At 41.6% G+C, this 11,687-nt stretch overlaps 1 protein-coding gene across 1 annotated transcript; it reads right to left on the bottom strand.

The window, feature by feature from the left end:
* Positions 1-2,777: 2,777 nt before the first annotated feature.
* Positions 2,778-6,217, bottom strand: LOC144582939 (uncharacterized). The gene is made up of 4 exons (XM_078375631.1): positions 6,186-6,217; positions 3,662-4,140; positions 3,401-3,568; positions 2,778-2,938 (listed from the first exon to the last, which is right to left on the bottom strand). The coding sequence occupies exons 1-3, from the start codon at positions 6,215-6,217 to the stop codon at positions 3,426-3,428; spliced, it is 654 nt and encodes a 217-aa protein (XP_078231757.1). The 3' UTR covers positions 2,778-2,938; positions 3,401-3,425.
* Between the last annotated feature and the right edge of the window lie 5,470 nt (positions 6,218-11,687).

Genomic DNA, 11,687 nt, shown 5'->3' with positions numbered 1-11,687 from the left:
AAAAGTGTATACAGTCGGGAATAAAAGGCTGTTTCCCACTTTGCTGGTGAACTATTTACAGATCGGCAGTTAAAAAAAATAAAATCTTAAATGAAATACCATAAAAGAGAGAAACAAGTTTCCAAATGCAACAACATGGATTTTACATTTGAAAAGCCAACAGGGCAAGTGCAACTGAGGACTATACTCTTTCCTGGTTGTTCTTCTCAGCCACACTCACTTAAATGAAGAGTTCTATTAGAGGCCAAATGCCTATCCATAGCTGTCCCACGATACCTTGAGAATAACAGACACCTCTCCAATCTTAAATGTTTTAAATGTATTCATGACTAAATAAGAAAGCAGCTGGGATTATATCACGGTTAAAATTACTTAGCATTGGGTATATACCTAGTTCTAATAGTCTTTCTTCATTCAGTTACAATAAACATGCCCACTCAAAATAAAGGCCGAAAACCAGCAGGCAACCAGAAACACTGGTGAAAATTTTCTTGGACAACACAAAAATACTTTCAAAAGTTTTTATATTCAGACTAATTCTCAGATTAGCAATATGGAAGGGCAATATTAAGAGAAGGAGGTCAAGTTGAGAACCCAAAAAATAAAATGTGATTCCCTGTAGACAGTAACTATTCTAGTACTTTCTGGCTATAGGGTTTCCCTTGGCAGCCAGCCACCTCATTTAGAGTAACAATGGGTATCAAATCTTTATTTAAAATAAAAGTCATGCTGCAAGATGCGTATTTTATTTTTGTTGCATATATACATACCAAAAATATACCTAGTTATGTCTACAAAAGGGCCCAAGATCATTAATGAAATATATGTAAGCCTATAACTTGAGAAAAAGCAAATCGTGCTGCTTAGGATTTTATTTACTAATGGACTTCAATTCTGAAATGAAGCACAGCAGGACTTTCGGCCTGGCTTTTGAAGAGGGAACACTTTAATAATCACTGGGCCTGACAAAAGACTGCAATATCTGTTCATAACAATAACAGCTTTATAAAGCAAGTTCTGTGTGACTGATTAAAGGACATACTGCCTATTCACAAGTCATGGAGATGGAGTCATTATTGACAAGCTCACCATCACTACTTATGTTTAAAACACATCAAGTGCTGATGCTACAAAGAGAAATAAAACCTCAGCCATTAAAAGACACAAAAAAACAGCTCCAGAAAACATTGCCATAACTTATATTTTAATGTGTATATTTAAGGTATATTTTACTGTGTTCTGTATAAGCTTTTCCCCTATACACACACAGAAATGATTTTATTTGATAATAATTAATAAAATATCTAACTCAAGCAGTAGGTAACAAATCAGCCATTACAAAAGAAAAAAAAGAAGCATCTTCTTGTAATTTCAAAATAATTCTGAAAGAACATGATATATAGACAAACCTTCAAAATGTTAACACTTTCTGAAACTTGACTGAAAGTAAGTACTTTTTCAGACTATTCATGTCTATTTTAGTTATTCTGCTAGTCACTAGTTTACATGAATTAATGTTTACATAGTGCCAGAAGCAAAAAGTTTTAAAAGTATATCTCTAGCTTTCAGGTATCCCTTTGTAGGCAAAAGTAAACATAAAGTTTAGCAATTGTAGTAGTTAGTTTACTTTTTTGCCCTTAAGGTATTGTCTTTCCGTGTGATCTGTGTTAGTGAATAGAAAATAAGGGATACAGTAAAAGACAACCACGTTTATAATCTGAGATTAAAGGCAATCAATTAAGACATTTTATTAGTCACCAGGATATTTTAAAATGAGACCTGTGAAATATTACAGAATCATTCCACTAGGAGAGAAGCAGCAACTTAAGTATGCTGTCACTGACATGTTGGTAGGAAAAAGCAGACTACCAGTACCACCATGTACATGTTTCAAATTAAGCTACATCAATAGTGAGTGCATGGGGCTGTGGGTACAGAAACTGGTTTGCTGAGGAGGTGCTACTTAAACATTTTCTGTATTTCATATTTCTGAGAACTGTTTTCTGTAATTTCCAAAGTGTAGAATGGTTGAAGTTTGAAAATAAATGGAGAATTTCAAATAGTTAATGAATAGATTTAGGAGCTATACTGAAACAACTAGCAGAAAACACATTTTCCGGAGTCCTTTAATTTTGTACGCTTAAAAGTATGGTTTTCCTAAAGATGGCTAATTCCTGTTTAATTAACTAGCTCTGGAAGTCATATTTTCCATTTCTCCATACTTCATCTATTAACCGGCAGATTGGCAATTTCAGACACGACAGTTTTGCTAAACTTTATGAATTCCGCTTCGTCCACAGGTAGAAGGGGAAAGGAAATGGGCAATACAGAAAGATTTTGCAGCCAGAATATGACAGGGCCCCCTCAAACTACAAATAGATGTGTAGAATTTGAAATGTAGCTCTGTAGCTCAATTTATACTACAGAAATTGCGAGATGCTATCTTCCTGTTGTTATAACGTATCAGGTCAAGGGATATAAATTGTACCAGGTAATTCATTTTGCTGTTCAGAGAGTCATTAAGTTCCTCCCAGAATATATGTGATTGATATCCCTGGAGGTGAAAGGCTAAAGGAACCATATGGCAACATGTTGCATTCCGTATGCTATCTGCCCATCCGTGCTTAAGCTGTCATTAGCAACATCTGTACCTTACGGAAATCCAGCTGCGCCGATGACGGCTGACGGAATTGTACTTGGGGGGGAAATCTAGCTTAGCGCCATTAACTTGAGACTCAGAGTCTATCTACCAGGACGGATGGAAGCTTTCACAATTAGACGAGACGACACAAATGCTTTATTAAAGTTTAATTTTGAACTCCCAATTAGCGAAAGTGCGTTACAAATCGATTGCAATTTCCTAGAAGGTACAGCAAGTTCTCTGCCTGCCTGCCACGTGCGAGACGCTCCAGAGCGAGCTTTCCCTGGTTCCTGGTAGCTGAAAGGGGATGGATGGTTCAGAACCGGTCTCCGCGTCCCAGGAAGTCCCTAAAATCCGCACCAGCCCCACCTTCCGCAGGGCGGGGGCGTCCACGATCCCTACCCGCCAGAGGTGGTGGGGGAGATGTGGGGGGCCGGTCCGCAGCCTTCGCGGAGTGGGGCGACGGGAGGGAGCGGCCGGGGGAGGAAAAGAGGGGGAGGAGAGGCGGGCGGGCCGGCGGCGGGAGCCGGGCCTCTTTTATCTCGGCTTCTCGGGCGGAGCCTCAACTAGTCAGTCACGCAGGAGAAGTTTCTCTTTCGCTCTTCGCGCTACACAACCCGATTGGCTTCCAGCGCGCAGGCGAGGGGGCGGAGGCGGGGGAGAGGAGTCCCAGAAGGGCTGTCCGGCGTTCACACCCACCCCCGCTCCCCTCCTCCCGCTCCAAACAAAGCCCTCCACTCTAGGTCCAGGATACGTTACCTGCCCGGCGCTCCCGGCCCCTCGGTCACCGCATCCCCCGCTGGGCGCGCCTGGTACGTCCCGCTCCCCGGGAGCACAAAGTGGCGCCCCCGGCCGGATAGATCCCCCTCTTTCGATACGTTGGGGCGGTTTGGGGGTGGTGGGGAACGCGGGAAGTGAAAGCGGAGCCTGAGGCAAGAGGAACTTACTGATAAAATAGGAAAAAAAAAAAAAAAGTCCACAAGGCCCGGGTCCTAGCCGGGAGCGAAAGAGGCCGATTACCTTTCCGGGGGTCGCGGCCGAAAAGGAGGGGAGCTGGGGAGTCGCCCGCCCCCCTCCCCCGGCCGCCGGCGGCGGCCGCAGCTGCACACACAGAAGCCCATTGTCGCAGGCGCCCGGCGCGCAGCCCCGCGGACTCGGCCCCGCGGCCAAGCGCGTCAGCGGCCCAGTCAGCCTGGCCGGGCTCCGTGACGCGCGCGCAGCCCGCGCTATAAATAACCAGCCGTCGGGCGTCTAGGGCGGCTTTCCAGTGACGCTGGGGCCGAGGCGCGGGAGGAGGAGGGCGAAAGGAAACAATAAAACCGCTCGCCAGCCTCCCTCCTCCCTTCACGGGCAGCCTGCGACCCTCCGCGCCGCGCTCCTCTGTCCCCGCCCCGGCCCGCCCTGCGGGGAGCGCGGGGAGCTGGAGGGAAGGAAACTGGCGAGCCAGCGTCCCCCACTGTTGCCGGGGCCCTGGGGCGGGAGGGGGCTTTCCCGCACCCCTGGGTGGCGAGGAGGGAACTTGGCGACAAGTTTAGCGAGGGGATCGCTGTGTTCCTTTTTAGTCGAGTTAAAATGTCCCAACGCTTCTTTCGCTCTCCTACATACTTACTCTAGCACAGGTCGGATGTGTTTTTGTGTAGTCCTCAACCGAAAATAACAGCAAAAAATCTATCGTCTTCAATGTAAGCACTATCTAGGCTTCAGTGGGGTCAATCTTGCTCTAGTGTTTGCATTTGGGGGGATGTATTATAGAAAGGGTGCCCCATAGAAGCAGCATGGGCATGGGTTCCAGGACCCAGGCTAGCAGCTCTGGTGCTATTTACAGGTCTTTTTGGCCTAGAACTTAGCATAGGCCTGGAACATAGCATAAATGACCTTTCTAAAAGTCTATAATCTCAACGTTAAAGAGATTACTTTTTAACTCTGGACTTTAATAAAGGCTCCCACTTAAAAAAGGCTTTCTCTCTAGGAAAGTATTAATATTTTTGTGGAGACTTTCATTGCTAACTTCCGTACTCAGGCCATTCTGTTACTCGCCCTGACACTTGTGTTACTCATTAAGGAACCCACATACAACTGGAGGCAGCCTGTTTTCTTGGGACCGTTAATTAATAGACTATTAAAACTCTATTTCTTCTTGAGCAAAATGTCTCAGCTATATGAACACGTTTTCTGAGCTACTGATATAAATTTGCAGATGCAAGCAAGGTGTTGCAGTGACTTGGCTTGTGCAGAGTGAGTTACAAGTATTGAGGAAATGGTTCTTAGTTCACAAGTGAGGTATAATAGAAGGTTCTCTGAGCTTGAGTTTAGAAGATCAACAAACTTAAGAGGTTTTTTTGAGGCGGAGTTTCACTCTTGTTGCTCAGGCTGGAGTGCAATGGAGCAATCTCAGCTCACCGCAACCTCTGTCTCCCGGGTTCAAGCGATTCTCCTGCCTCAGCCTCCAGATAGCTGGTATTACAGGCATGCACCACCACGCCCAGCTAATTTTGTATTTTTAGTAGAGACTAAGTTTTTCCATGTTAGTCAGGCTGGTCTCAAACTCCCGACCTCAGGTGATCCGCCTGCCTCGGCCTCCCAAAGTGCTGGGATTACAAGTGCGAGCCACCAGCCCAGTGAAATTTAAGTTTAAATTATGTCTTCACTGTACTTTTCTGTGCCACCTTGCAGAAATCATGGCCTTTTTCTGCCACACTTTCATCATTGAAATTAAGGACTGGTGGTTCCTTTTCTACCCTAACATTCTAAGATGCTAAAGGATATTGTTGTGTCCAGAGATAAAGTTTTATCAAACAAACATAAACACCCAGTGTCTCATGGGAGACAGGTAACAAATGTAGAATTATTTGGTTTTCTGACATTTTAAATTTTTGTACGTCTTAAAATATATTAGGGCCACTTCAGAAAAAAATGAATTAAAATATCCCATTAAAACTATTTTAAGATGAAATAATATTTGTTACAATCTGCCTCATTGACAGGACAGCAGACGTATTTAGTCTAATGATGTCACAGGCCCTTTCCAACACCATGTTTGCTCATGTGAGCAAATGAATTATGGGTAGCAAAATGCAGTAAGACCACTTTCTCCAATTTTGCTCTCATTTCTGGTTTGTGTGGCTTTTAAGGGGAATATTTCCGTTGAAAGACACTGAATTGTTTATCACTAAGTGGTGTTACTGAGACAAGGGCAAGTTTTCTGATTTACCTTATCAGACAGTCAGAATATGCCTTATTCTCCTGTCTTCTGTCTTCAGGGTGGTAAACGCAGAAAACGTAAAAGTCGCAAAAACGAGTTTAGAGCCAAAACATTTGCTTCACATAGACACCACCAAGTGTGATCACAACTAAAAGTTAACCAATATTTTTCCAGTTCCAAAAGCACATCTGTCTCTCTTTCCCATGAAATGTTTGATATGTCTAATTTAACTTAGCCTTAAGGTTTTCTTCTGCTCCTTATAAAGAGGTATTTTTCCTTCACTGCTATTTTCCTGAAACACTGAGCTTCCCTCATAATTTTAAATTAAAGCCTTTTGCTTACTTCTTATCCCTTTTTAATGTGATCAGTTCCATTTTCCATTATTACTGCCCTTAAAAATTTAATGGAATAGGAACTAGCACATACTTGTGAAATATGAAACATGCCCAATTTTAGATGGGAGGGAGGAAACAAGATTAGCTTTAGAACCAGTAGAAATACAGTAAAACAACTAGTTTCCTCAAAACAAACGAAAATCATGATGAAATTTGTGAAATAGGGGACTGAAAATATGGAAAATATTTTATCTGGATCTCATTGATAACATAAAGCTTGTCACAATGATTCAAACATAGTGAATGTTTTAGAATGTGAACATTTCCCAATCTTGTGAAGTTTCTGTCTACCTGAGGTTAAATCCTTTGAAAGACTCCTCTACAGCAACAGTATTGAAGAATTTATTAGAGAAACTACAGTGAACTCTTGCCTTATTACTCAGTTAATCCTGATCTATATTTAGAGAGTGGTGCCAGCCAGGTTGAGGCTTCAAAGGAATGAGCACAAATATTTACCATATCCTGTGCAGTAGAGTTTTGGTGATTGAAATGAAAATTCATCTTGAAAAATATCACTGAAGTTATAGTATAAGCAAATCTCAGCAACCTTCAAATGGATAAATAGAAGGTTAACAAGAAAAGTGATGAGGGATTCTCAGCATTCCAAATGAAAGAAAAGGGACAACTCAGGTTTAGAGGTAGGAGCTTTCTTAATTTAAAAGGCCAAGAAATTCAGGCAGGCAGTGTTCTTAATAAGGTTGACTAAATTCAGGAATATTACAGGGCTCCTAACATCAGTTAGAAATGTGGACATATACACACATAACTGGCCCTTCTGACAAGGCTGTCCTGATTTTAATGGGTAATGCCTCAAGCTCCCAGACTTTGGTATCCCATTGATGGGAGCCACTGCAAACAACTTTATTCTTCCAATATAAATTATCAGCCTTCAACTAGGATTTGTTAACTATTAATTTTTAAAAATATTTTGTGTGGCTTTAGGGTCCTAGACTTGTTTGCCCTGGCGTTCACTCCTGGCTCTTCTTTCCTCTCCTCTGGTCCATAACACTGGGACACTAATCCCTGCAAGCTGCATTTCCAAGCTTCCTTGTGAGCTGGTTGCCAGCTGGATTTGAATGGCAAGCAGGAGGAGGACAGTGGAGAGCTGGAGGGTGGGAAAAGCAAAGGTGTTCCCCACCACACCCCCACATTCCAGCTCTGGCCACGTGACCCATGACCTCTGACCCTGTGCCCAGTGTCACAGGCTCTTTCCTTTATTCTTTCATCTTTGGAATCATAGTTGATTCATCCTTTTGAAAAATAACTGTCCCTTTTTTGGTTTCTTAGCTCTGTTTTCACCTGTTTTACACATTTCTTGAATTAAATTCTCCCTATGTTAAATACTTAGAGCAGTTTCTGTTTTCCTGGTTGGACCCTGCATCCATATATCTCTTTGACAGGCATTACTGGACCGTATGCATGGAAAATTCAATTATTCCTTGAATTTCTTATACTAGAAATTCTTTTTTTAAATACACTACTTAGAAGTACTAATAAAGGGTTCAGGTCTCAGAAAAGCGGGATAAAACCTAATATACTTTACAAAATCAATTTCCCAGGGGCATAATATTAAAAATTAGAAACACAAAATATTACATAACTTTACATAGTCAGAACAGGGCAAATACATAGCTGAGGCTGAGACATAAATTCCACACCAATAAGAAGGGTGGCATATAACACCTATCAAGGCTTAATTTACATCACGCATTTGTGAGGCCTACTCATTCACCAGCTTGTTTGCCAATGGTCTCCACCTCCTCAGATCTTAAAAGAGAGAAGGAGAGAGAGAGAAAGAAAAAAACACCTGCATTACTAATTTGAAACCTTATTATATATGTGATTCCTTGGAATAATATTTTGAAATCTACGTCATGTCTATATTTTTCTTCTCCCTGTATTTTCCAGTATTGCTTCTTTCCTCCCTCCCCACCCCTGTAAGCAGATCTCTTGCTGGGTGTTCATTGTCCCAAGAAGAGGTGAAAGGGAGTACAAACAAAAATGATCTATGAATATTTCTGGCTTTGTTTTATAAAATCCTAAATTCTTAGGAAAAAGAATACAAAGTATCTGGAAAAAGCTTCTTTCTGAAACTATAAAAAGGATCCCCATGGGCACATACAAGGGGAGACAGAATCATTAGGTTTCCTGAGGGAGAAACAAGGAACTAAAAGCTGATACTGGGGAAGTAGCCCAAGAAAGAAGAGGCCCAGGGTAGACGTGGCAAAGGAGTCCCATGAGGTTGTGGTTTCAGCATCCAGATGTATCACGGGAGATGAGTCATCACACAAATACTACCTAGACCTAACTCATCTATACTAAAGATTGCACTAGCTCTTTCAGTTGACCGGTCTTCACCCCAGGTAGCCAAAGTGACTGGTCAGGACTTGTGCAGGAGCCACCAGGAGGCATCTCTGTATTTCTTTGTTCTCTGTACTTGAACAAATGTAAATTGCCACCACAGGGCATGAGCCTGTTGGAGAACAGAGCCTACACAGAGGAAATGGATCTAAGAGTTGAAGGTGGAGAAACTGGGTGCTGAAGACCTTTGAGCTGTTTCTGGAGTTAGACTCTCAAATCGTACAAGTAAATTTGTTCTCTTTCAGGTAAAGTGAGTTTGGATTGAATTTTCTGTCATTTGAAATGGAAAGAACACTAATTAATACGCTCATCTCCAATACTTGTTCAAAGCCTTAGTGAGGCATAAGTACAAAACGCAACCTGTTGACCAGTATCAGTGCATACACATGTGATACCAATTTATTAACTTACTGCTACTGGGCCAAGGAAAGGGAGTTGTAATATTACCACACGTGTGGCATGTCAGAATCAAATCAGAGTGCCCACTTTTGTTTAAACTTCTAGGGAGGATGGAACTCTTCTTCCCACAGACATATTAAACCCTCTTATCACCACTACAGAAAATTCAGCAGTCAAAGCAAGAGACATGAAAACATAGTAGCTTTTGTTCCCTGTATACCTCCCACCTTGTTATTGATGCACCCCCACCTCCAGCTTTTACTCCTAGTCAGCTAATAGTTGCCCATGCTGCTTCATCCACTAGCTCTTTTCTTAGGCTGGAATGTACTTCCCAGTACTGTCTACCCTTCTAGGCCCAGCTCAAGTGTGCCAGCCTCTGTGAAATGTCCCCTTTTTTTTGTTTTTTTGTTGTTGTTTTTTGAGACAGGTTCTGTCTCTGTCACCCAAACTGGAGTGCAGTGGTGCAATCTAGGCTCACCAAAATTTTCACCCTTCAGGCTGAACCCATCCTCCCAGCTCAGCCTCCTGAGTAGCTGGGACTACAGGCACATGCCACCATACCCAGCTAATTTTCTTATTTTTTGTAGTGATGAGGGTCTCACCATGTTGCTCAGGCTGGTCTTGAGCTCCTGGGCTCAAGAGATTCACCCACTTTGGCCTCAAAAAGTTCTGGGATTACAGATATGAACCACCATGTTCGACTTCGTTTTCTGTGAAATTTTACATTTTACCTAACAATGACATGATCCTGCACTTCATACCTCGCACACATGTATTCTAAAACGGGCCATTTACTTGTGTCACACTCTGTACATCTTCCTATTTCCAATTTTTTCTGTTTATTTCTCTAGCTCTCCTACTACTAGACTGAGCTCCACGAGGGCAGGAATTCTCTCCAATTTATCTTGGAATTTTTAGGAGCCTGGCCATTAAGCTATCAATAATTATGCCTAGTGGAAGTAAGTAATCAAATACACTAAATGAATGACTGTGGAAGCAGAGATTCATACATTTTTATAGCTGAGAACTTAGAGTTTACCTAATTCTGTGAGGTAAAATGTTTTGCAGGAATAGCAAAATTATAGATTCTAGGAGAATAAATTTTTTAATTTCATCAGAACTCATCACGATAGCATTCTGTATTTTATGCTTTCATAAATCTAGTAATATATTTAAATTATATTTTTAAAAAGTTTAAGAATCCTTATTCTTTAAATTTGTTTATCTTCTTTATTTTAAATTGAAGACCTTCTTTTATTCTCTTGAGACATTTTATTTGCTGTATATGTCAGATTCCTCCCCAGATCTATACACTATTTGTGATTATATAATATTTTATTATAGCCAAGAACCCAAACATTAGTTCAAATAGTAAATAAATTCAGAAACCTTAAAGAACCAAGCTAAATATAACTGAAAAAAATGACTCTCTACCCATTTTATGCAAACACACACACATACATTTTATATACACGATCTTTAGTAATCCCACAATTCCAACATCTTTGTGTAGGAAGGGAGTTGCTGTCACATGAAAAGGTTACAGATGGATCCTATTTCTTATAGACTTGAAGAAATCTGGGCACACTTGGAAGGAGGAGGATGAATACTGTGGAAATTGTCAATAATCTGCATGAAAATGTATCCAGTTGTCTTCATTTAGGGTTGATTCAGTATAGACTATGCTATATTGGGGGAGATACTTTTCTTCTTTAATGTGAATTGTCTTTGGTGATAATCATTTACCCTTGAGATATATATGTAGAATCCCATAGATGATCAGAAAGAATTAGGTGGCAAATCTTCACTGCTACCAGTGGGCAAGAACTGGAATGAAAACTCTGCAGAGACTGTGCTGTGAGAGAGTTTTTCTGTAGCATTATTTTAGACTGCCTGCCTTAGACTTTGGGAATGGTATTGCTAAATATAATGTCCCGTGGGTTGCACTGGTTGAGAAAAGGGGCTGGACCCTCTATGAGACAGACTGCCATAAAGTTGTAAAGATTCGTACAATAGAGAAAAGATGAAAGATTCTTTTAAAGAGGAAAGTACATACACAATAGTAGACCTTGAGACAAGGAAGCCTGACTAGCAATTAGAGTATATTTTTAAGGGCATCTCTGTGAAAATTTTAAGTTTTTTGCTGTTCTTTAACTACTGGGAAAGTTTCATTAAGTGCAAGGGTCCCAAGCCCCCAGGCCACAGAACAAGGCCTAAGGGTCGTGGCCAGTTAGGAACCAGGCTGCACAGCAGGAGGTGAGCAGCAGGGAGAGCCAGCAAAGCTTCATCTGTATTTATAGCCACTCCCCATTGCTGGCAGTAATGCCTGAGCTTCACTTCCTATCAGATCATCAGCAGCATTAGATTCTCATAGGAGTATGAACCCTATTGTGAACTGTGCATGCAAGGGATCTAGGTTGTGTGATCCTCATGAGGGACCATCTAGTTGCAGAAAAACAAGCTCAGGGCTCCCACTGATTCTGCATTATGGTGAGTTGTAGAATTATTTCATTATATATTGCAATGTAATACTAATAGAAATGAATTGCACAATAAATGTTATCTGCTTGAATCATCCCCCCGACCCCAGGTCCATGGAAAAATTGTCTGCCATGAAACCGGACCCCAGTGCCAAAAAGGTAGGGGACTGTGGATTTAGTGGACAGTTTTTTACCAACATAGGGAGGTG

Source organism: Callithrix jacchus, chromosome 6 (genome assembly GCF_049354715.1).
Source record: "Callithrix jacchus isolate 240 chromosome 6, calJac240_pri, whole genome shotgun sequence".
NCBI lineage: Eukaryota > Metazoa > Chordata > Mammalia > Primates > Cebidae > Callithrix > Callithrix jacchus.
The sequence above is the reverse complement of the archived record's forward strand: the minus strand, read 5'-3'. Positions and strand labels throughout refer to the sequence as shown.

Bases quoted from the DNA above. Each gene is read 5' to 3' on its own strand.
- LOC144582939 (XM_078375631.1), bottom strand. From the start codon at position 6,217: ATGGAACTGATCACATTAAAAAGGGATAAGAA. The intron at 4,141-6,185 runs GTAAGCAAAAGG...CTCGCCACCCAG, and splicing joins ACATTAAAAAGGGATAAGAA to GGGTGCGGGAAAGCCCCCTC. The intron at 3,569-3,661 runs GTAATCGGCCTC...CTCTTGCCTCAG, and splicing joins CGGCCGCGACCCCCGGAAAG to GCTCCGCTTTCACTTCCCGC.